This window comes from Diabrotica virgifera, chromosome 1 (assembly GCF_917563875.1).
Source record: "Diabrotica virgifera virgifera chromosome 1, PGI_DIABVI_V3a".
Taxonomy (NCBI): Eukaryota; Metazoa; Arthropoda; class Insecta; order Coleoptera; family Chrysomelidae; genus Diabrotica; species Diabrotica virgifera.
The window spans coordinates 98,538,803-98,565,351 of record NC_065443.1 but is presented as its reverse complement, the minus strand read 5'-3'; the positions used below and the strand labels follow the sequence as shown (position 1 = coordinate 98,565,351).

The 26,549-nt window shown below is 32.8% G+C and overlaps 1 protein-coding gene across 1 annotated transcript in view; it reads right to left on the bottom strand.

Annotated features, from left to right (window-relative positions):
* LOC114340452 (CD166 antigen homolog) overlaps positions 1-26,549 on the bottom strand; it is an 827,535-nt gene that overhangs the window by 510,796 nt on the left and 290,190 nt on the right. The window contains exon 3 of the mRNA XM_050657653.1: positions 10,033-10,302. Within this exon, the coding sequence (XP_050513610.1) occupies positions 10,033-10,302 (270 nt within the window). The remainder of the gene's footprint in view (positions 1-10,032; positions 10,303-26,549) is intronic.

Here is a 26,549-nt window from a genome sequence, read left to right as displayed (position 1 = left end):
CAGGATCTATATTTTCTCCAGGATCTGGTTGAGGAGGGGGTTTCCCCTCAGTATCCACCTCCATATAAATGCACTAGGAACTCACAATATCCTTATAACTCTAAATATATTTATTAAATAATAATTAATATTACTACTACACTATTAATAATTGTTCTATACTTTAACGATGTTCTCACCTACGCTGTTGAAGTACGACTGAGAAAGCAATATGGCCGAAATCCAAATAAAACTATTTGGTCTATCGACAGAAAATTGTTAAGATCAAATGGTTTTATTTTATACCTTTCCAAGAGCATATATCCTACATAAAAGTAAGGTTGCCTTGGAATTAAAACCGTTTAGTTTTAATGCTACTGTCAATAATGCCACTCGGTTTTAATGTGAATCTAACCTAAAATCCAGACGTCCGTCGCGGTGCTGTGTGTGTTGTATTTTTCTTTTAAAATGACCAGTTCGTTTATTTTTTAAGTAAGTACTTGCTACTTATTTCTTCCATACTAACTGTACTTCCACGTTTTACAACACACTACACCACTGTTTCGCTCTAAAACAAATGGCCGACCATTTTGGACATGAAAGAAGAGGGGATGAGTTTAGTTTTATTTTTCCTAACAAGAAGCATAGTTTAGTCTTTACGATAACCAAATTGATTCAGTTAACAGCGTTTGTTTTTAATATAGCCTACTAATAGCTTTTAAGAAAGCAACTTTAAAGAAAACTAAAAAAATAGTTTTAAGGCATATGTTTTACCGACATAATAGTCTTGAGATCCAGTAGTTACAATAATAGGTTTTATTAGTCATATTTGGAGAATCTTTAAAACTGCAATAAAACTAAAACGGCACAAACGAGAATCTAATAAAACCAAACACTCCGAAAGTTCTTCATAAAATTGATTAGTTTTATGGTGAACTGAGAATTAACCATTTTAAAACTACAATAAGACAAATTATCTATTAAGATTAATTAGTATTATTTGGTACTCTTATTAGATACTTTAAAACTAGTGACAAATGCTTAAGAGTTTTAAAGTTCTGGCAGTATATCTACAAGGTAACTTTAAAACCATTATCTTCTTATTTACCATAATTAAACTTTTATAAACCTTAAATAAAACTAAAATGTTTTTATTGTGCTACTTGGGTATGGAGTATGTATAGTTCTCATGACTCACCCTGTTTATTACTGGTAATTTCTTATTTTTTTAAACTTTTTCTGTTTTAGATATAAGATTTTTCTGTTAGAATAATAGATTAACGAAATTTCTGTAACGTTTAAAAACACCTCAAACCTACACGCACAATGCATATAAAAGCAATCAGCTAAACAGAAGCATTTTGATTTCCTATTGCAACATGTCCTATTCCGCAGTCTTTAACCGCAACCATTTTTGCAAATTACTCTAAAATTACGAAGTAAATGAATCAAAACAGTGTTGAAACTTTGTTAAATGTCACGAGCTATGTAGATTGTTTCATCAAGCAGTAAATTAGCGAGTCAAACAGTATGCATCGAATTGTTACCAACAGATTTTGATTACACATAGTGTTTACTCGTTAACAAATAGACAATGAGGCTAGTTCTGTTTGAGGGCGCTTTTTAAAAAGCGCGACTAAAATAATAGGATTGGTTGTTTTACTAAATCAAGGGATAAAAGTAAAATTGTTATGTAAATTTCAATTATGGAATGAGTTACATACGTTTTAGTAACAAAGATAAATATTGCTGAAATAACGGTATTGTTCGTTATTAGTTAGGTATTGGTGATGAAAACACAAAAACTAATAAAATATACATTCAGAGAGGAGTAATACAAGGATACTGTTCTTCGAAATTATTCACCTTGGCTAATCAAGTCCGTCCTCACTTGCAGGTCAGGAACGAGGATGATAACAAAAAATGATGAAGAACGCTTAGGCTGTTTTTAGCGAAAAATCCTCAGACATATTAATAAAGGCGTGCAGGAGACCGGATTATGTCGTACACAATATAATTTTGAGCTTTACCGCCTTTATAGAGAGCTTAGTATTGGTAAGTCTATCAAAATAAACAAGCTGGGGTGGCTAGTCCACTTAGAGAGAATGAATGAAATGGAAATAACATAATTGGTTGTTTTACTAAATCAAAGGATAAAAGTAAAAATGTTATGTAAATTTAAATAATTGAATGAGTTATGTACAATATAACTCATTCAATACAAAAACTATATAATACTTAGTCACACAATGAAAATGTGAGAAAGAATAATAATTGATAGAAGGATAAGTGAAGAAACCGAAATATCCGATAATCAATTTGACTTTATGCAGGGCGGATCAGCCACAAATGCTATTTTTCATTATAAGGCAATTGGTAGAAAAATATAGGAATAAAGAAACAAACGTTCATATTAATATGATTATGGCATTTATTGATCTTGAGTAAGCCTATGATAAGAGACATAAATTTCATATGAAAGTAGGATTGCACCAATTCCTTATTTATTGTCATTAGGTTGAGATCGGATAACAGCGAAACTACAGGGTAACATTCCATGGTGTTTAATGTATGCTGATGATGTGCTGTTGGTGGGAAATAGTGAAGGCGGAGCCTTCAACAACCAGGGCCGTAACTACGATGTTAGGGGCCCCAGGGCAAAGGTGATCTGGGGGCTCTGGGGGTTTACCCCCCAGCGGAAGGCGGGCTCCGGAAAAATGTTTGATATTTAACCCCTTGAAAACGCATTTAATGGATTCTATGACTGAAGTTTCTTGAACCTACATATTGCTATTTTAGTTGACCCACACAAACAAATTTTGAAATCACCTTATTTTTTATTCGCTTTAAAAAGTTTAAAAGAAAAACAACAAAATGAACAGATAGTAAATCAAAATGAGATAATATAATGAAACAATAAAAAGAAAATTTTTTGAAACTTCAAAACCGAATGGAAAAATATGAAGATATGAAGGTTTATTGAGAGAAAATGCAGGAAGATGTAAATTAGATTGCTGAGGAGATACATAAAATTGAAATGGTGAAAGAAAAATTCAAGAATGCGGGGGTTTACTCCCCAGCGAAAGGCGGGGTCCGGAAAAATGTTTGATATTTTAACCCCTTGAAAACGCATTTTAACCCATTAATGCCCAGAACTATTTATGCTTATTTTTTTTTAATTTCTGAAAAATTTATGTTATAAAAGTCACAAAATTAACAAAAATATATGTTTAAAAAATGAAAAACTTCTTCTCTTTTGACAATTGGCTGTTGCGAAAACGCAACACTGGGCAGTTAGGATGTAAAAATTTTTTTTAATATACGTTGTTTGGAATATTTTATTAAATCATATAAAAGAGTTTTAAATAAACTGACATGAAAATAATATAAAAAATTATTGCGTATTGCTATGAAATTTAATAAAATATTTTTAATGAAATTTAATACATTTTTATTAGTTGTTGAGTGACAAAGGACGCATCGGGTTTGTTTTTCTTGGGTAGAAATAAGATGGCCAATGTTGTCGAATCGAATATCTTGTGTAATGTTGTTTATGGAAGATTGAGATGGACCAGATCTTCTTGGAGGAGTTCCGAACATCGCCAACAAGGCTTTGGCTATATTTCGACGAAACTGCAGCAAATCCATTTCGGTTTGTTCAGGGATAATTTGTCTCATTCTACGGTAAATTAACCAAGCATTTTGTATGGAGACATGAAGACCCCAGATAAATAAAAGCCAATACCATTTCTTGGATCTTATATTTGTTCTGTAATAGGCAACATTTTAATCCATCCGATCAGTTCCTCCCATATTTTCGTTATGAGCCCAAATAAGATGTGGTTGTGTTACTTTGATTTTTTTGCTTTGGGCAAAGGAGTATCTGTTCGTTTGATAAACTGGCTTCGTTTTATGGTAATTCGATGCCAAAGTAACTATGGATGGACACTTTTCTGTTCTATTTGATCGTATGGTTCCTACGTAACCTATTCCCTTCGATGTTAAAAAATCAATTAGTTTCATAGAGGTGAAATAATTATCAGCATATAAGGAATGAGGCATAACCCTATCGCATTGTATTTTAGGAATAAGTTGAGCAAACTGCATTATTATTCCACTACTAAGGCCAAATTCTTTTTTGTATTCATTGGGTTTTCCCTTGGCTCCTTGATAAATATTGAAAGCTATGAGGTAACCAGATTTCTAATTCCAACACCGCGATTTATACCCAAAGCGTATGGGCTTGCCTTTTATGTGTTGTTTCATACCATGACGCCCATAGTATGGTATCATGGCCTCGTCCACGCTAGATTCGGTTTCCCATACCGTGTATTCAGTAAATGATTTGCGGAGACTTTCAAGGTACGGAGACATTTTGTATGTTTTGTCTGAACGATCTAGGTTTAGGTTATCGTTAAAATGGAGGAATCTTATAATGGTTTTAAATCGGTTACGATGTAACCGATCGGTTAACCCTGAATCCATTTCCGTGGTAGGAGAGTTACACTTTTTGCACGAATCTCTGTAGATGATTTTCCATGAATATCTTGATTTTCTTCATTTTGCGTCTCTATTTCTGTTTCCATCTCAATTTCTTCCGTATCTTCTTCTTCCTGAACTTGTGTCACACTTTGAAGATCGGCCTCTTTTTCATATAGATTTATGTTTTCTTCGTCGATCCTTCTTTCTTCTTCTTGATGAATTACAGCTTCTGATTCCGCATCCAACATATTTTTGTTTAGGTTATTGAATGTTCCCCCACAGTCTTCATCTCCACTATCTTCATCAGTCAATTTAGTGGGGTCAGGAGGTGCTAGGAAAACATTTGCACTGGAAGCTTAGATAGAAGCCATAAGATTCGATTCTTCCAGCATGGACATAATTTTTTGTGCTCTTGATTCGTAAAAAAATTTTTTAGGGCGACTATTATTACTAGTATGACCGAAACTGGTCGAGCCAAGTTGATTTGACATCTTATTTCCACCTTCTAGAAAAAAAATGATTTTTTGTACTAATAATATGCCTTGTGCCCAGTGTTGCGAAAACGCAACACTGATAATTAGGCAGTTGTACCAACTAGCACAGATAAAATAATAGCACTTACTTGATGGATATATCTTCTTCAATGATTTAACAATACGTTGCTATCAAAAACCAAATTTTTATCCAGTTAATTTATACACAAACGACTTACTACTAACTAAAAACACGTGTTTACAGAAGTCAAAATTAACCTACCACTTTCAATACGCCATCTGTTAATAGAAACCTAAATTTTGCGACCAATTCCCACTAAAACATTCATAGGAAACTGTTGTGAAATAAATCTGAAACTTGACTGCCCGAATAAGTCATGTCATTTTCCAAAAAATGGCGCCATAGTGGGCTATGTCAACTGTTGCGAAAACGCAACGCTGGGCATGAATGGGTTAATGGATTCTATGACTGAAGTTTCTTGAACCTATATATTGCTATTTTAGTTGACCAACACAAATAATTTTGAAATCACCTTATTTTTTATTCGCTGTAACAAGTTTAAAAGAAAAACAACAAAATGAACAGATAGTAAATCAAAATGAGATAATATAATGAAACCATAAAAAGAAAATTTCTTGAAACTTCAAAACCGAATGGAAAAATATGAAGATATGAAGGTTTTTGAGAGAAAATGCAGGAAGAGGTAAATCAGATTGCTGAGGAGATACATAAAATTGAAAAGGTGGAAGAAAAATTCAAGAATGCGGTAAAATTCGATATGGAAAAAGTGGAAGAAAAATTGACAGAGATAGGAAAATGTCAAAAAGGAGGAGACCGTCGGAAAGTAATTGTGTACAGCTCTAATGAGAGCAGAATCCTATTTGACGAGGATATTAGAAAACGATATTCGGTACCTTAGTCCTTCGGTAGCAGTGATACTCTCGAAGGCGAATACTCTCATTGCTGTTAGATTTATTATACTGTGGTACTGGTAGGGCTGATTCCAATGTGTTAATTCGATCTTACCCTTACCTTTCTTTCAATATTTGGTACCATGTGACCCGTTCACGTACCAAGATGTGGTCTGGGTAAATTGGTTAAGACAAAGTAGCTGGGAGCGGGGGCCGCTATTCCGGTTGCATTTTAGTTTTTATTTCACCAAAATAACTAATTTTCTCAGTAAAAATTTATATCTTTACGAAAGGTCTCAGGCCTCGGGGGCCGCAGCTTAGCCCGGGCCCCTCTTCCAATGGCATTTTAGGTTTTATTACGCCGAAATAACTAATTTCTTAAGTAATAATTTAAATTTGTATGTTAAGGTCTCGGGAGCCACAGCTCAGCTCAGGCCTCAGGGGCCCCTTCTAAGGGTTCTGTTCCAAGTGCATTTAAGTCGAAAATACTAATTTCTCCAGTGAAAAATTAAAACTTTATGTTCAGTTCTAGGGTGCCCCTGTAAGGTATTTTAAAAATTGTGTCATGTGAAAATATTTCGTTGTGATCGGCTTTTAAAATACATATTTTTATTTTCCTCGTTAAACTCTATGCACGGTCAAAAAAGATGCACCTGCGGAGCCTCCATTGGCCGGGGGCACTGCCCCGGTTGCTCCAATGGTAGTTACGGCCCTGTCAACAGCCTGTGGAGACAAGCTCTTGGCGAAAGAGGTTTAAAACTTAGTAGGACAAAGACATAGTATTTGAAATACTCGTATAAAGATGGAGTTACTACAAATAAAATGATATCTTTGGATGGTGAAATGATTATAAAAGGTGAGAGTTTCAAGACCTGGCAGACGACAAATGTCCTGCCTGAAAACACTCGCGACTGGACCAGATTAAACACACAGACGATTTTCAGGAAAGCAAAAGACAGAGACGAATTTACAATGATTATAGCCAACCTTCCTTAGTGGAATCGGCACTAGAAGAAGAGGAAGAAAGCTTCAAATACCTAGGATAGGTATTACAGAGTAATGGGGAAATAGATGGACATGAATATAATTAAAATTGGATGGATGAAAAAGGAGGAAGCGAGTGATGTGTTAGATCAGGGCGCATCTGTAAAAATATTAGTCCGTTTGGACGTTGAGAGGTGACTCATATTTTTTGCAGATATTGCTTGATAATGATTCATATAATAATATTTGAGTTATCCTCCCACACAAAAAGGTCTGGAACATTGTTTAAATAATTAAAATGTCAAAAAATGAAGGAAACCTTCGATTTGTTCTTTGTTTTTGGATTTTAACTTTAAAAGTATTCATTTCCGAGAAAAGTTGCACTAACATAAAAGTTGCGAAATTACATTTACTACAATATGGGATTGGTTAAAATTTTTTAAAATTGTCACCCTTGTTGCCAAATAGCAATAACTACGAAAAAACCATAAAAAACAAGTATTCGCATTTTAAGTTTTTCAACCATTTATGCTACACTTAGGACCTTGATATTTCACTCAGAAAATCTATATGATACATTAAAACAATACTGTAAATTTAATTAAGATCGGTTCAATAAATTTTGCAAAATAAATTTGGCAATCCATGTTGCGGGACTGAAAATAAAGTAGACAGCAAGTTAAATTTATTTTCCTACAGGAAAAGGTACAGGAAGTTTATTTTCCTCGTGGATTTTAAATTTATTTCTACGTATATTTACCTTTCATTTCCAATTTGCAAAATTAAGATCGGTTAACTAACACGGCGTCAGGAATTTTTTTTTTAAAAAGCATTATTTATATAAAGATAAACACATACAGTGAGCACGTAAAGGTTGGAATAAATTCATTTTCTCGAGATTGGGCGCCTTTGGAAAAAAATCCTGAAACAGGTCAATTTGTATTTTTAAATTACGACTTTTTAGCATATATATCATACTAGTGCCGTCACCCATCTGGGCGTGATGACGTCATCGATGATTTTTTTAAATGAGAATAGGGGTCGTGTGGTAGCTCATTTGAAAGGTAATTCAATTCTCTATTCAGTAATATAAACATTAACATATCTATTTATACAGGGTGTCCAAAAAAAATTTTTTTTAAATTTATTGACATAAAAAGAAGACTGTATGTAATTTATTTATTTGAAAATACATTTTACTGTTCTCAGAAAACAAAAAAATGTTTATTTGAAAAATAATCATGGCTTTTCGCTTAGATTAAATGTTCAAACTGTCACGAGGCTGGTGGGTGGCTGCTTTAATATTGAATTTAAGCAAAAAACAATATTTAATTGCCAAATAAACATTTTTTCCTGTTTTCTGATAGCAGTAAAATGCATTTTGAATTAAATAAATTACACACATTCTTCTTTTTGTGTCAATAAATTTAATTAAAAAAATATTTTTTGGGCACCCTGTATAAATAATTATGGTAATGTTTATATTACTGAATAGAGAATTGAATTACCTTTCAAATGAGCTATCACACGATCCCTATTTTCATTTAAAAAAATCATCGATGACGTCATCACATCCAGATGGGTGACGTCACTAGTATAATATATATGCCAAAAAGTCGTAATCTAAAAATAAAAATTGATCTATGTCAGGATTTTTTTCCAAAATCGTCCGATCTCGAGAAAATGAATTTATTCCAACCTTTACGTGCTCACTGTATATTAGATAAAGATTGGTAATCGCAATATTCGATAATTTTTGACAGGTCATTGGAATGCCCAATCAGAGCAAACGTATCGGCTGTCCTGAGCGTAGCGCCCAAAATTAGTGTTTATTTAAAGAAATTCCTGACGCCGTGATAGTTAACCGATTTTAATTTTGCAAATTGAAAATGAAAGGTACAGTGTTATTCTATATGCAAAAAAAATTGTAACTTGCTTTATGCTTTATTTTCAGTCCTGCAACATTTTGAAAAGAAGCATTTTTTGCGAAAGCTGGATTGAAAAATTTATTTTGAAAAATCTGTTGAACCGGTCTTAACTAAATTTACAGTATTGTTTTATAATTTCATAAAGTTTATCTGAGTGAAACATGACGGTCCTAAGGGTAGTCTAAATGGTTGAAAAACTTAAAATGTGAATACTTGTTTTTTTATGGTTTTTTCGCAATTATTGCTATTATGCAACAAGGGTGACAGTTTTTAAAATTTTTAACCAATCTTGCACTCTAGGAAATTTAATTGCGCAACTTTTATGTCAATGCAACTTTTCTCGGAAATAAATACTTTTAACGTTATAATCAAAAAACCAAGAAAAAAAATGGAATTTTACCTTCATTTTTTGACATTTTGATTATTTAAACAATGTTCCGGACCTTTTTGAGTGGAAGGATAACTTAATGATTATTATATGAATTAATTCCAAACAATTTCTGCAAAAAAATATGAGTCACCTCCCAACGTCCGAAAAATTCCAACGAAGCTGAAGGGAATATTCTATAGGACAGTCATAAGACCGGATATGATGTATGGAACTGAATGTTGGCCAGTTAAAAAGAAAAAAAAACAATGAATGTATGTGTTGAAATGAGAATGCTTAGATGGATGAGTGAAGTAACAAAAAAGGATAACATTCGAAATTAGTAAATTAGGAGAAGTCTAGGAGTGGCAACAATAATTGATGCCAAAATGAGGAAGCATAGGTTAAGATGGTTTGGTCATGTTAAACGTCGAGACGTTAATCACCCAATACGAAGAATTGTTGAACTGCGAGTTCCTGGAAGAAGCAGGAGAGGAAGACCAAAGAAGACCTGGGGAGACGCTTCGGCCGGATATGTCGGTAAAGGGGATTTATGTTAATATGACCTAAGATAGAGACTCATAGAGAAATGCAATTAGAGAATTTCCGACCCTGCATAGGGTTAATGGCAAAGATAATAATGATGAAGAATGAATTGTTTTATATTTTAGTTAATTATCTTGACAACTTATGTAATTTCAGTAAATTGTAATCGTAATTTTTATTTTCTGACATTTTTTTTGTAAGCTTTGTCGATAAAATTGTACAATTTTCAATGACAATAAATCATATTTCTAATTTTAATTCTAATATCATTCAATCACTGATTTTTTTTTATTTTCATTCAATTTAATTAAAAAAAAATCTTAATTTATAATATACTTACATCGAACATTTAGGAAGTACCCGATGCTGGAGAATCTGCCTAAACGATGTTTGGCAATACACTTATACCAGCCGCTGTGCTCCCTTCTAATTTCAGTAAAGTTTAACATTCCGTCAGAAGTTTGTTGGACTGGTGGAGCTCCATCGTCCTTTTGCCATATCGGTAATGCTTTTGGATTTGCGTCAACGTCGCATTTTAAGGACACTGGCATTCCTTCTCGAATTGGAAAGCCGAATCCAGGTTCACGGGATATCGCAAAGGAGGGAGTATCTGAAAAAAGAAATTATTATTTTACTAAAAAAATGTTATATTTGTTAGATGTAAGTAAAGAATATGAAAAATGGTCCTTGGTCCCACCATTTAAAAATAATATACACTAAGCATCAAACTTAACGCACCACCTTAAAAATGGGACATTTTTGACGTTTGGTATTTCCTAAACCTGTTGTCCGATTTTAGTGATTTTTTTAATATGTTATAGTTTTATTCTTCAAGAATAACGATGTAATAATATTATTGCTAAAGAGATAAGTGTCATTGTATACCGGGTGTAATAATAATAGTGTGTTTTTTCCGCAAAGTTTGGAACACACTGTGGAATATTGTAGCGTATATAAAATATTTAAATTACAACTTAACTGTAGCTTTAGCCTTTCGTAACATTTTGCTTTTTGATTCTTTCCATTATGTTGGATAATAATAAAAGTTAGGTACTTTAACAACTAAGAAAGGTATTCATCAATACAGGGTGTTTCTAAATAAGTGCAACAAGCTTTAAGGGGTAATTCTGCATGAAAAAATAATGACCGTCTGCTTCTTTATAAACATATGTCCGCAAATGCTTTGTTTCCGAGATGTTGAATTTCTTCTTACAAACTTACGATTTATTTATTTCTCTAAAACTGGTTGAGATATGAAAATAGAATTTTGTAGTTTTTAAGGGGTAGTTGTGGCGCATTTTTTGACGTTCAATTAAGAATTTTATGTTCACCATTGGCGTACATACGGGTATAAACATTTTAGGTACATCCCGCATGCACGCCAATGGTGAATATAAAACTCTTGATTGTATGTCAAAAATTGCGCAATAACTATAGTGTAGGAAACAAAGGTTGAACCTTGCAAAATGGACACAAGTCCGGTTTTATTTTTTTTCTGGTATATCAAGGGGTGCTTATTATAAGACTAACTTTTTCTGAAAAAATTTCGCCCCGGAACCTCCCTTTTCACCCCTTTAAAGGGGGTAATTTGTGGTTTTTGCGGAACGTAGCCCTTCCTGTAACTTTTACAAAAAATTTCTTTTATAGAAATATGAAGAGGACTATATTTTCTACGATTTATTTCCAACACCATCTCTCTATCATCCACCGTTTAGCAGGGGTGGCGCCCTAAAGTTGACAAGTTTTTAAAAAAGATGTTTTAATAAAAATATATTTTTCCCTAACTGTAACGGAAATTAAGAAGAAATCCTGCAGAAATTATTCACAAATAATTGAATGATTTTTTGGTATAGGTTTTACTTAAGAGTAATTGCCCTTTTTTTAATTACAGGGTGTTACATTTTAAAAAACCTCTTTTTATACCATCTGAACCGTTTATGCTAGAGTAAAAAGACTTTCAGCAATTACCCATGTACTGGTGCTATTTACAAATTTGTATAATGCACCCCAATTTTTTCCCCGGAACCACCCCAAAAAAAAAGAAGAATTAATAAATAAATTGATTTTCTTGGAATCCTTCACACACAATGCCCTTTATTAATATGCTTCATACATCATTTTGTGGACGTTATTATTACCCATGCATGGACATCAAAAGCAATTTCCTAGTGCAACCCCTGAAGCAAAAAAATATAAATAAAATGGGGGGTTGAAAATTTTTTTTTGTTTTTTGCCTTTTGATCCATATGAGCATATGCTTCATCAATAGTGCTTTTCAAAAATATATATGGTTATTGCAACATCTCTGCGGAAACCACCCCTATCCTTGAAAATATACTGCAGAAACTACCCCTATCCCTTGGCGAGCATGTTTTTACGATTTTCTCATTACCTATGTATTCTTTTTAAACAAAACTTATACAAGGTTAAAGACCACTATTTACTCTAAAAATTATGTCCTATTCATTTTTTCGTATAAGCAACCGTTACGGCACAGTGGCGCCGTAAACCTCATATATGCTTTGGCGGACTCCAGTTTTTGTTTTTTTTTCGTCATCTGTTCGTTTTATTGATAAAGTACTTATGCAAAATAAAACAACACAGTGTAACCTACAAATTATGACTTATGCACATTTTACATTCTTTGCTCCCCAAAGCCACAGTGGTGGCCCAAAATAAATTTTTGCATATTTTCGCCACCTACATGCATTTTATTGCATTAATGCTACCTTAACAGCACAATATTTACCCTTAGGTGGTCGCTACGCAGTGGCGGATCCAGGGAGGGGTGATGGGGGTGATCACCTCCCCCCCCTCTCAAACCAAGTGATATTATATTCAAGGATTATAAAAATATTCATTTATTTTATAGAAATTTAACCAATTGGCACCCCCCTCTTAACGATGCTGGATCCGCCACTGTCGCTAAAGCATAAAAAGTCATTCTTATAAAAATAATATTAATATAATATAAGTATTTCTATAAAAATAAATGAATATTTTTATAATCTTCAAATATATCACTTCGTTTGAGAGGGGTGGGGGTGATCGCCCCCATCACCCCTCCCTGGATCCGCCACTGCTTAGTGACCACTTAGGGGTGAATATTGTGCTATTAAGGTAGCATTAACGCAATAAAATGCGTGTAGGTGGCGAAAATATGAAAAAATTTATTTTGGGCCACCACTGTAGCTTTGGGGAGCAAAGAATGTAAAATGTGCATAGGTCACGATTTGTAGGTTACACTGTGTTGTTTTATTTTACATAAGTACTTTATCAATAAAACAAACAGATGACGAAAAAATAAACAAAAACTGGAGCCCGTCAAAACATATTATGAGGTTTACGGCGCCACTGTGCCGTAACGGTTGCTTAAACGAAAAAAATGAATAGGACCTAATTTTTAGAGTAAATAGTGGTCTTTAACCTTGTATAAGTTTTGTTTAAAAAAAATGAATAGGTAATGAGAAAATCGTAAAAACATGCTGGATAAGGTATAGGGGTAGTTTCTGCATTATATTTTCAAGGATAGGGGTGGTTTGCGCAGGGATGTTGCAATAACCATATATATTTTCGAAAAGCACTATTGATTTGCCCATATGGATCAAAAAGCAAAAAACAAAAAAAAAATTTTCAACCCCCCATTTTATTTATTGTTTTTGGCTACAGGGGTTGCACTAGGAAATCGCTTTTAGTGTCCATGCATGGGTAATAATAACTTGCACAAAATTATATATGAAGCATATTAATGAAGGGCATTGTGTGTGAAGGATTCCAAGAAAATCACTTTATTTATTAATTCTTCTTTTTTTTTGGTCGCTCCGGGGAAAAATGAGGGTGCATTATACAAATTTGTAAATAACACCAGTACATGGGTAATCGCTGAAAGTCTTTTTACTCTAGCATAAACGGTTCAGATGGTATAAAAAGGGGTTTTTTAAAATGTAACACCCTGTAATTAAAAAAAGGGCAATTACCCTTAAGTAAAGCCTATACCAAAAAAAAATCATCTATTTTTGAATAATCTCCGCAGCATTTCTTTTTAATTTCCGTACAGTTAGGGAAAAATATATATTTTTTTAAAAACATCTTTTTTAAAAACTTGTCAACTTTGGGGCGCCACCCTTGCTAAACGGTGGATGATAGAGAGATGCTGTCGGAAGTAGATCGTAGAAAATATAGTCCTCTTCATATTTCTATAAAAGAAATTTTTTGTAAAAGGTACAGGAAGGGCTACGTTCTGCAAAAACCATAAATTACCCCCTTTAAAGGGGTGAAAAGGGGGGTTCCGGGGCGAAATATTTTCAGAAAAAGTTAGTCTTATAATAAGCACCCCTTGATATGCCAGAAAAAAAATAAAACCGGAGTTGTGTCCATTTTGCAAGGTTCAACCTCTGTTTCCTACACTACTACCTCTTAAAACCTTCCAAATTTCATTTGCTTATCTCAACCAGTTTTAGAGCAATAAATAAGTTGTAAAAAAATTCAACATCCCGTATCTCGGAAACAAAGCATTTGCGGACATATGATTATAAAGCAAATGGTCATTATTTGTTCATGCAGAATTACCCCTTAAAATTTGTCGCACTTATTTAGAAACACCCTGTATTGCTGAATAACATGGCTAGTTTTTAAAGTACCTAACTTTTTTATTATCCCACATAAGCGAATGAATCAAAAAGCAAAATGTTAAGAAAGCCTAACGCTGTAGTTGAGATTTTAATTTTAATCCACAGAGAACGACAGTTCTCACCAGTGGCGCACAACACCCCTACAAGCGACACTATATATACACGAAATTTTCGATTTTCTAAACCTGACTGAATTGAAAATTGGGCCAAATCCCATCTTAAAGTTTAGGAAAAGACTCGTCCATCCATATGTTACCTCTCCATTTTGGTCCAAGGGTGTGGATTTTACGGCCCTTCCCATTTAAAGCCTGTTTTTCGTTCTCGTCCCCAAAACTCCCAAAAATTTCAAAAATTTAAGCCCGACCTTTGCGGCTTCTGATAGCACAGATCATTACCTTTCCAACGCATGTTTAATTTTGAAAATCGGTTATACCATTCAAAAGTTATCGAGCTCAGAAATATGACTCAATTTTTATTTAAAAAATGGAAAATGTTTGTGGATATGTATGTATGTATGTATGTATGTATGTATGTGTGTGGAAAAGTTACACCGATCTGAATTTTTTTTTCTGTGTTTCAAGAAGGTGTGAGGGCCGATTCAGAACCGGTCTAATTTTTGACTTCTGACTACCCGTAAGCCAGCTAGAGGACTAGGTAGATACAAAATAGCATATTTTTTGGGCGTATATATCTTAGGTTCAAGGAAAGACAGGAAAACCGCAAATACACCAAATCAATAGGGTTGAGTTAAGCTTTCAAGTGGCGCCTAAGCGATCAAGCTGAGACATACACACTGCTCGCCATAGCCAAAAAACTGAAAAATTAAACTTTGAAAATTTTGGTTTTTCGACAATTACTCAAAATTTCAACCTACGAATTGCACCAATAACTGAGCGTTTGTAGAAGGACTCAGGACGCGTCTAACGGTGTATATCTCATATCTGGGAAAATTCGAATTTTTAAGTTATAGGCTTCATAAGTATAATCAAATCTATTTCTTACGGGAAAAACGGTTTTTCAAGCTCAATAATTCCTGTAATACGTTCAGTTATCATACTCGATCTTGGATGCTGGTCAGATACTACTTGTCAATACGTTTCAAATTCATGTTTAGTGATCAACATCAGGTAAACCGTTCAGAAGTTATAGAGCTCCAAAAGTATAATTAGTCCAGGAACTGAAATTTTTCACTTCGCAATTTTTACAGAATGGATAGATTTGCTTGAAAATTTGACAATAAATAGTGGATAGTCCAAGGATCAAAAACTATATGATGCCGAAAGACGCTTTTACCATGGGGTTGTTGCCACCTCATCTCGAGGGTGGAAATTTTTTATTATATTTTGACCGCAAATGCTGGTAAAAATATTAATTATAAGCAAGAAATGTTCATTATACATTTTTTTGATAAAATTAATAGTTTTCGATTTATTGGTTATCGAAGCTGTTAGTTTTATATCGAAAAAATTACCAGAGAACGGCAGTTCTCGCCAGTGGCGCAGAAATACGCCCCCCTACACGCGACACTATTATATACACGAAATTTTCAATTTTCTAAATCTGACTGAATTGAAAATTGTGCCAACTCCCATCTTCAAGTTCAGAAAAAGACTCACCCATTCATATGACAACCATCCATTTTGGTCCAAGGGTGTCGATTTTACGGCCCTTCCTATTTAGGTCTGTTTTTCGTTCTGGCCCCCAAAACTCCCAAAAACTTCAAAAATTTAAGTCCGACCTTTACGGCTTCTAACAGTACTGATCATTACCTTTCCAACGCATGTCTAATTTTGAAAATCGGTTATACCATTCAAAAGTTATAGAGCTTAGAAATGTGACTTAATTTTTATTTAAAAAAGGGAAAATGTTTTTGGATATATATGTATGTGTGTTTGAAAGTTAAACCGATTTGATATTTTTCCTCTGTGTTTGAAGAGGGGGTCAGGACCGATTTAGAACCGGTGTAGTTTGTGACTTTTGACCACCCATAAGCCAGCTATAGGACTTGGTAGGTACAAAACGGCATATGTTTTGGGGGTATATATATTCGGATCAAGAAGAGCCAGGAGAACCGCAAATACATCAAATTAATAGTGTTGACTTAAGCTTTCAAATGGTGTATAAGCCGTCAGAATCAGACATACACACGGCTCAGTATAGCCGAAAAACTGAAAAACTAAACTTTGAAAATTTTGGTTTTTCGACAATTACTCAACATTTCAGCCTACAAATTGCGCCAATAACTTAGCGTTTATAGAAGTACACCAGACGAATTTAACGGTGTATACCTCATATCCCGGAAAATTTGAATTTTTTAGGTTATAGGCTTCATAAGTATGATAAAATCTATTTCCTGTGGGAAAAACGGTTTCTCAAGCTCAATAATTCCTGTAGTAGCTTCAATTTTCATACTTGACCTTAGATCCATCAGATACTACTGGTCAATACGTTTCAAACTCATGTTTACTGATCAAAATCGGTTAAGCCGTTTAGAAGTTTTTAAGCTACAAAAGTATAATCCAATTTACGATTATTCCCGAAATGGTTTATGTAGTTGTAGTGGTTACGACGCTAAATTTGATCTGGCAACGGGCAATCTGACTTCATTTACCGGCCATCTCAATTTTTTTTCAATCTATTTCGAATAAAAAAAAAATCTAGTGTACATTCGATGGACACTAGATCATTTGGGAGATAATGCAACAAAGGTGACCATTTATAAAGCTTGACGTGTAATAGAGGAACATTGCATTCAACTTCATACATTTAATTTATAAATAACTTTGAAAAACTCCTGATACAAGAATAAAAAACCGCTAAACGCCGTAAAAATGAGTGGCGCATAAAATATTCCAGCTGCAAAAGATCTGATATGAATATTACGTGGCGCGAAAATGGATTTTCATTTGATGCAAAACAAAATTCTAGTTTTATTTTAAAAGATTTTTCCATAATATTTGCTAAATTTGAAGTAAACGCGCCACAAAAGAGTTTCAAAATTCAAACTGTATCAAAGTTACTCTTTTGTGGCGCGTTTACTTCAAATTTAGCAAATATTATGGAAAAATCTTTTAAAATAAAACTAGAATTTTGTTTTGCATCAAATGAAAATCCATTTTCGCGCCACGTAATATTCATATCAGATCTTTTGTAGCTGGAATATTTTATGCGCCACTCATTTTTACGGCGTTTAGCGGTTTTTTATTCTTGTATTTTATATACGCTACAATATTCCACAGGGTGTTCCAAACTTTGAGGTAAAAGCACACTATCATTGTTACACACTGAATACAGTGACACTTACCTGTTTAGCCATAATAATATTACATCGATATTTTTGAACAATAAAGCTATAATTCACTAAAAAATCACTAAAATCGGATAAGAGGTTTAGGAAATACGAGCCATTAAAAATGTTCCATTTTTAAGGTGGTGCGTTAATTTTGATGCTTAGTGTATTAAAATAGTAGTGGATATTGAGTTCTTTTAAAAACGAGTGATAGTTTACGGTATTTTTTTATTGGTATACATTTAAATCATGTCTTCTTACTACAAGAATTGAAATAAGAGACAATAATGTAACATGGTTGAATTTGTGATGTAAATCAGTATAGGGTAACGGGTACAGTGATTGGCCACTTAAGGGATTTCAAATTGAATTAAAATTGTAAATTGGTATATTTTAATGTGAAATATTTTGTAAGGGTTTTTAAATAACAATGAAACATCAAATTTTATAAAAACTCGGGTTATTTTAGTAAAAATAATAATGTACATAAAAAATTAACACAAATTTAAAAACATACAAAATTACACAGTTATTGGCCATGCAAACATAGTTATTGGCATATAGAATTACAGTTATTGGCCACTCATAAAATTCCTAATTTTCTTTTTTTGTTTGTGCAGTTAGGGCACACAAAACTATTTAGATTTTCAATGTCTTGTTGTTTTTTAACACAACTACCAATATGGGAGCCTCTGACACAAAATAAACATTTTATTCCAAGTTTTGATTTAGAAATATTTTAGGAACAAGAATAGCACAATCCTGTATACAAAAGATTATTATTTACAGATATGTTGGTGTTGTCTGATTGTTTCACCAATATATCTGAGAGAATTTGTATTTTTTCATGTTCTGGATATCCCTGTGTTTCGAAAAACAACTTTCTTTTAGTCGACCCATCAGCAATTTTTATTTGCTGGTTTCCAAATTTGTACATTTGCTTTGGGAAGTATTCCTCAAATTTGATGAATTCTTATTGTTGGAGACATCAAAAGATACGTTATCAATTGAGGGCAAAATAGCGTTTTCCTCTACAGAATCAGGAAATTGGTTCCGTGGCATTTCGTGGTTTTCTTTGGCGTTAATCACTTCTGGTATATGTACTCTAACTATACTTCTCAAAGTAGTGCTTTTAATTGTATGATCAAGAAGTGTGTCTGATTTAAAAGTATTTGTATCTACAATGTCACCTGTATTTAGTGTAACATTTTCTTTATTCTTCACAACATTTTGACATTTTTTGCTCTCGGAATTGGCTCTTGTGGCAATTTTTTTATTACTTTCTTCTTGGTTTCTTTATTTTGTTTACCTTTATTCTTTGCTTTTGCGTCAATTCGCTTTTGTTTTCGTTCTAATTTTATTTTTTCTTATTCGTCTTTCTCTTTAATTTCGTCTTTAATGAAGAAGTGAGCACGAAAGGCAACCGTTCTGTTTGCTTTTTACCCTTTCTTTCTGGGGTTTTTGGCCAAAAAGGAATTTGTCAATTGAGGTGTCAATTTCTTTATATAATGAGTTGTCTTGATTTACTAAAGGCAGATTATCGGATGTCGATTGAATATCTAAAGTCATTGTATCTTCTGTGACAATAGTATCTTTTGTTTGGGTTTTCTCGTCTAAACTTTAATACTACCCGGTTACAATTTGCCTTTAATGGTTTAAATGCTATAACATCTGCAGGCTGTATAATTCTGGTCTCATTGGGATATAATGCCACTAAACTAATTTGTAACTTTGAGCATAATTCACTGGTTTGAATGGTTAAATGAGTTTTATGTACATCAACGAACAAAATGACTGGAAATTTAGTGTTTTTTGCAACTAGGTACTTATATAAGACGTTTCCTATGTATTCATAGAAGTTTTCATTCTTTGTCCATCCCGTATCGCTACAGCCTATGCCCCATTCTCGAGGCACTGAATTTATAACATTGATAGGAAGTCTTTTGTATGGGTAAATAATCATCGGTGCTGTTATTTCTTCAGATGCTGCAAACCTAAATATAACCGTCAAATTAACTTTGGAGTGATGTTCTATTTGATATACATTTTTGCTTCCCTTTACAGCCAACACTCGTTTATTTTTGGGACACAAAAGGAAGCAGGTTTCATCCCCATTAAAAACACGTGAAGGGTCTTGAAGAATATCAATGTAACGTTTACGGTGTAAATATTCTTGAACACCGGTGAACCATTTTCTTATATCTTTTTCAGACACAACTGAACTTACTGCTGTTACCGCTTCTGGAGTTCGCTCGCTTAAATCTGGATGTCTCTTTAAAAAGGATCTATACCAACCTCTTCCGGGCCGATTGTCAGTAAAAGGATTAGCACGTGGATTTGCATCAAGAAAATCTTTAACCGAGTCTTGTATATTTTCCACTCTTACTGGAAAACCTTTGTCTTGGCATGTTACGATCCAATTCTTTAAATTATTCTCTTCCTCCAAAGAAAGAATAGGATTGGGACCAAGGCTAATTTTTTCATTAAATTTTTCGCTTGCTCTAAACTGCAGTGTTGCTCTTGGCACATTAAATTGTTCAGCGGCTTTCCGTTGGCTCATGCCATTTTCTATGGCCTGAAAAGCAGACTGAAGATCTTGTTCTGTATATTTTTTGTGATACGTTTTATCTTTCCGGATATTTGGCATTTTTTATTCTAAAAATAAAAATCATTTAATAGTATCTAATAATGTTATCTACAATACGGACGTTTCAAATTTGATTCAGATTGCCCGCATTGGCATTAATTTTATAACAACTAAAATAATTGTAATTTTATAAAAACGAATCCGGACAAAAAATATATTCTCATTACACATTACAGTTATTGGCCACCCTGTAGTTTAGTGATTGGTAGTCGGCCAACCACTAGTTATTGCTATAAAAAATAAGAAAAAATGCTTGAAATATGTTGTGTTGGGCCAAACTAAGCTAAAAGAGCCTAAATTAGAATAAATATTTTAATTTAAAATAGGTACAGTAATTGGCCGGTAGGCCAATCATTATAATGCGGACATATTTAAGATACAGTGCTTGGCAACTAAAATTTACCGCCAAAAAATTATAACCTTACTATTAAAACCACCGATAACGTAAGATGTACCCCACTAAATCATCACAAAACATTATTATAAGCAGATACACAATATTATTAGCCAAGATAACTCACCTCATGAATGGCCTTCCTTAACAAATTCTTTAAAAAACTCTTAAAACTGGATGCACCTGTTAAGCTTCGAAAAACACACGCTGTCACAACTAGACAATATTAACTGAGAGAGATAATGGCTAGACCAAATATATAGCAATGTTGCCGAATTGCAATGCAAATACATTTATTTCCTTACACTTTCTAAAAATCTTAATATTTCGGATTTTTGTGAAAGTGGCCAATTACTAGTGACCGGCCAACAACTGTACCCGTTACCCTACCTTTCGTTGTTATGGAAATAAGAAAAACAAAAATTAATTTGCAATCTGTCACAAAAAATTAATTGTTATTACTGGTTGTATACTGCTTAAAAATGAGTTCAGTTAACATTGACTACTTAAATAGGATGGAAATCGCCAGCTGTGGCGACTGGTTACGTTGAAGAGAGTGTTACCTATATGAAGAATGTTTCAAGCGTTATTGGGAGTGCCATTAATGGAAGTACAACCTCATTGGCTTCCGAAAATGTCGGTTGAATTAATTTGAACAGCATTTCATTTGATTTAAAAAACGGAAGTGTACCTAAATATTTCACAAAAATGTACTTTTTACATTCATTTAAAAGATTAAGATTTTCAAATATTTGAATAAAGCTTTTGAAACATTTGTTAGTAATATATATTGTAGTAATATTTTATTTATTTGACGTTACAAGGTATGTACTCCTGTCGGGTCATATTTAAAACTGTTGATGTTGCCATGGTAGATGTTTAACACGCACGTGTTTGAAAGTTGAATTTACAGGCTAAGGCGTATAATAAGTAAAATGGCGAATATAAAAAAACTCATTACATCTGTCATGCGGATTTTTCTATTTAGTTAGTATATCGAGTCGGGCAACATTTCTATTTCGGAAAATATTCGTAAATCTCGAGGAGACGTTTCGTAAATATGGAGGTTTCTAAACTTTGGTGCCCTGGAGTGCCCTGAACAATATTACCAGTAAATTTTAAGTATTTTTTTCAAACAATCCTGCAAAAATCAGCTGTGAGTGTATAAATTTTATTATTCTTGTGACTTATATGACACTAACGATGCGTTCGCCCGACCTATGGAGGCGCACTATGGAGTAGTAAATGATGATTTTTTTTCAAGTTTGTTTGATAAAAATACTTACAATTTACTGGTAATATTTTCAGTGTTTTCAAAAAATTTTTTCTTAATTAAATGAATTGAAAAAGAAAGATAAGTGTATGTAATGTATTTAAGTCAAAATACATTTTACTGCTGCCAGAAAGCAGATACTTAATAGTAATTTATGATATAAGTGTTTAAAGTACAATTTTAAGGTACGCATGTGAAAGTTCGCTTCTCTCATTCTGCAATTCACATGAGTGCCTTAAAATGTAGTTTTTAGCACGTATATCATACAATATTTTTTCTACAAACGTCTTATGTATCAACAATTATAATTTTTTCATTCTCAATTACAAGACAATATCTACAAAAACTTTTACTGACATTACATTTTATATTTTTCTTGGCATTACATCAAAACTGCCTATACTGTCAATACGTAAATCCTAACAACTACAAAATATCATCTTACTTTTATTGTTGTATATTCTAACAAATTTTGATAGTTTTTTTTCTACAAACGTGTTAAAAATGCAATAATAGAGTTTAAATTAAATTTTAGAAAACCTTTTAAACCACCTTTTTCAAATTGCGCAAGTTGTACTATTAATATTAATGTTAATAAATGAAATATAAATATTTTGACGTTTCACAATTTGACAATTTACTTTTAACTGCAGTGCCTTAAAATTTTTAAAGCACTAATGCTTTAAAGTAGCATTATTAACGCTCCTATAAAGTGCTAAAAATTGCATTTTTAACACGGTTGTAGAAAATAGTTATTTATGAAACAGTTCGTGAAGAATGCTTTTTGCGAACGCACGCGATATTTAGAGCATAAGCGACAGCGGAGCGAGTGCTATAAATCGTGTAAGTTCGCAAAAAGTACTTCACGCACAGTTTCATATAATATTTTATCTACGATAAACAAATAAAAAAAGCTGTAACTCTTTGTCACTGGAATTCATTTCTATTGTACAATTTTTAGAACTTTGACATTTAAAAATTCTAACTACTTTCAAACCACAAAACTGTCAAAACTTTTGTTGTAATTCATTGCTCATATTTTCATCACCATGACAACGCGAAACTTAAGGATTGTCACCATGACAACTCCAAAGTTACAAACAGTGCGAAAAAGTAAATCCCATTTAAAATACATTGTTACTTCACGCACACTTTAAATCCTTCACGCACTGCTATCTATAATGACAGTTTTCACAAACTAAAAACTTATATATAATATGACATAGAGTAGATAAAAGTACTTCACGCACAGTTTCATACAATATTTTATCTACTCTACCATAAACAAATAAAAAAATTGTAACTCTTCATCACTGGAATTCATTTGTATTCTACAATTTTTAGAACTTTGACATTTAAAAATTCTAAATTCTCTCAAACCACAAAACTGTCAAAACTTTTGTCGTAATTTATTGCTCATTATGTCATCACCATGACAACGCGAAAGTTAAGGATATTTGATTATATGAAAGTGTGTTAAAAACAGTGCGAAAAGTAAGTCCAATTTAAAATACATTGTTACTTCACGCACACTTTAAACACTTCACGCACTGCTATCTACACTGCGGTGCAACAAAATCGATCTATTAAAAATTTGGTCATCCTTGATGTTTCGAATTTCCTAAACCTGTTGTCCGATTTAAGTGATTTTTTACCACGTTATAGCCTTATTCATTGACAATATCTCTGTAGTAATATTGTTGCTAGACAGTCAAACTATCATTGTATACCGGGTGTACGAATCAAACTGTGTTTTTTTTCTCAGAGTTCGCATCACCCTGTGGACTATTCTGGCATTTATAAAATACTGAAATTAAAACCCAACTATAGCCTCAGCCTTTCTTAACATTTTGTCTTTCGATTCATTCGCTTATGTTGGATAATAAAAAAGTTAGGTACTTATATAAATTGCAACTGGCCATGTTCGTCATCAGTACAGGGTGTTTCTAAAATATTTGCACAAAACTTTAAGGGGTTATTGTACATGAGGAAATAATGACAATTTGCTTTATAGTCAATCATATGTCCGCAAACGCTTCGTTTCCGAGATACGGGATGTTCAATTTTTTTTTACAAACTGATGATTTACTTTTTAGCTATTTAAAACCAGTTGAGATGGGCAAATCAAATTTGGTGGATTTTAAGACGTAGTTATTGCACATTTTTTGACATACAATTAAGAATTTAATATTCACCAGTGGCGCGCAAACCACTATTATGACCAATATTATTACCCGTACGCACGCCAATGGTGAATATAAAATTCTTATTTGTTTTAAAGCAATAAATAAATCGTCAGTTTGGAAACGAAGCGTTTGCGGACATATGATTATAGAACAAATTGTCATTATTTTCTCATGTAAAATTACCCCTTAAAGTTTGTCGCACTGATTTAGAAACACCCTGTACTGATGACGGACATGGCCAGTTATTAAAGTACTAAACTTTTTTATTATTCAACATAAGCGAATGAATCGAAATACAAAATGTTAAGAAAACCTGAGGCTATAGTTGGGTTTTAATTTCAGTATTTTATAAATGCTAAAATAGTCCACAGGGTGATGCGAACTTTGAGAAAAAAACACAGTTTGATTCGTACACCCGGTAAACAATGACAGTTTAACTGTCTAGCAACAATATTATTACATCTATATTGTCAATGGATAAGGCTATAACATGGTAAGAAATCACTTAAATCGGACAACAGGTTTAGGAAATTCAAAACATCAAAAATTACCAAATTTTTAGTGGATCGATTTTTTTGCACCGCAGTGTATAATATCAGTTTTTACAAACTAAAAACTTACACATAATATGACATAGAGTAGATAAAAATATTTATTTAACAAAAATAGACATTGCTTCACGCTGTAATTAAATGTTCAAACTGCAAAGAGGCTGATGGGTGGAAGCTTGAACATTGAATTTAAGCGAAAAGCAATGTTTATTTACCAAATAAACATTTTTTCTGTTTTCTGACAGCAGTACAATGTATTTTGAATTAAATAAATTATACATTCATTCATACATTCTTTTTGTCGTATTCTTTTTGACGTGTTTTTGTGAGTTAATTTAATTCAAAAAAAAATTTTGGACATCCTATAAGAAATTATGTTAATGTTTACATTACTCAATAGAGAATGTAATAACCTTTTAAATGAGCTAACACACGATCCCAATTCTCACTAAAAAAATCATCGATTACATCATCACGCTCAGATGGATAACGTCACTAGTATGATGTATATGATAAAAAATCATAACTTAAAAATAAGAATCAACCTCTTTTGAAAATTTATTTCCAAAATCTTTCATTCATGAAAAAATGGATTTATTCCAATCTTTACGTTCTCACTGTATAAATATGCAGGATTTATTTGGATTCTTTTCTGAGATAAAATATGAGTAATCCTGCTGAAGAATTAAAATATCTAGAAACATTAAGCGTTGGTAATACTACCTGAAATATGTTATGCCGCTCCAGATTTTTACTAAACTTAAAACAAACCGCTATAGCTGTCCAATTTTAAAAGCCATCTCTCAAAGAAGTTCAAAGGGTTATCTTTAAGCCGTTGGCGTCGGTATCATTCATCTTTCTGCGTCATAATCGAGCTCGTTCCGTATTATATGTGGTCTATGGAGATTTGTCAGACTTCTGACTCGACAATTTTCTTTTCCGCCATGTTTGTGCTGCTTTAATGTGTTTGCAGTTCATTTCGTGCTTTGCTCTGCATGCTGAGAACATACTGCATCAGAATTTAAGAAAGGTTCGTGCTGGTTCGGATGGTTACGACTTATATCATAAAAGCTTTTAAACAGTAAACCGTTTAAAAGCTTTTTAAAGCTTTTAAAAGTACGTTATTTTTTTGATTATAGAAAATATCAAAATGTTGAATAAAAAATATCGTTTAAAACTACTCCGAACCGTTTAAAGTTGATCGCCCAAGGACTTCGACACGGATGTTGTAAAGCGCCAAACTTTTTTAAACTTTATATAGATGAAAAACTAAAAAACTCGAACAAGACATCTGGACATCTGAGAGTAAAATTTGACGACAATAATTATATTCATAGCCTTTTGTTTTTCTAGGGTCAAATAATTTTAGCAGAAGATAAAAATAACATCGTCTTCTTGATCAAAAGGCTGAAAGAATCTGGAGTTTCGAAATTTCCTATGACAAAACGTAATACATTCGCAAACGCAATGATAAAACGCAAACCATTAGTAACACCGCAAAAGACCTGGAAATAAATAACAACTCAATAAAATAAACAAATAAATATAAATAGTTGGGTCAACTTCACCAAATACAGTCTCAGATGAAGTCGATATAATAAACAAAATAAAAAACGGAAAGGGAGTAGCACGACAATAATTACACTCGATTATATGGAGAAACGACATTACGAACAAAACCAAACAGTAATAAAACAAATTAGAAAAGTAATGAATGTGGACCGATTTTTGCGATGTAAAAAAGATGATTTTTTGAATTTGTTTAAAAAAATTGTTTAACAATTTTGCCCAGCACCCTTCTGATTTGTTTAAACGGGACATCTTTGAACAGGACTCCGCAAAAAAACCGATTCATAAATTTTTTTCATCACAACTGAACTAATTAC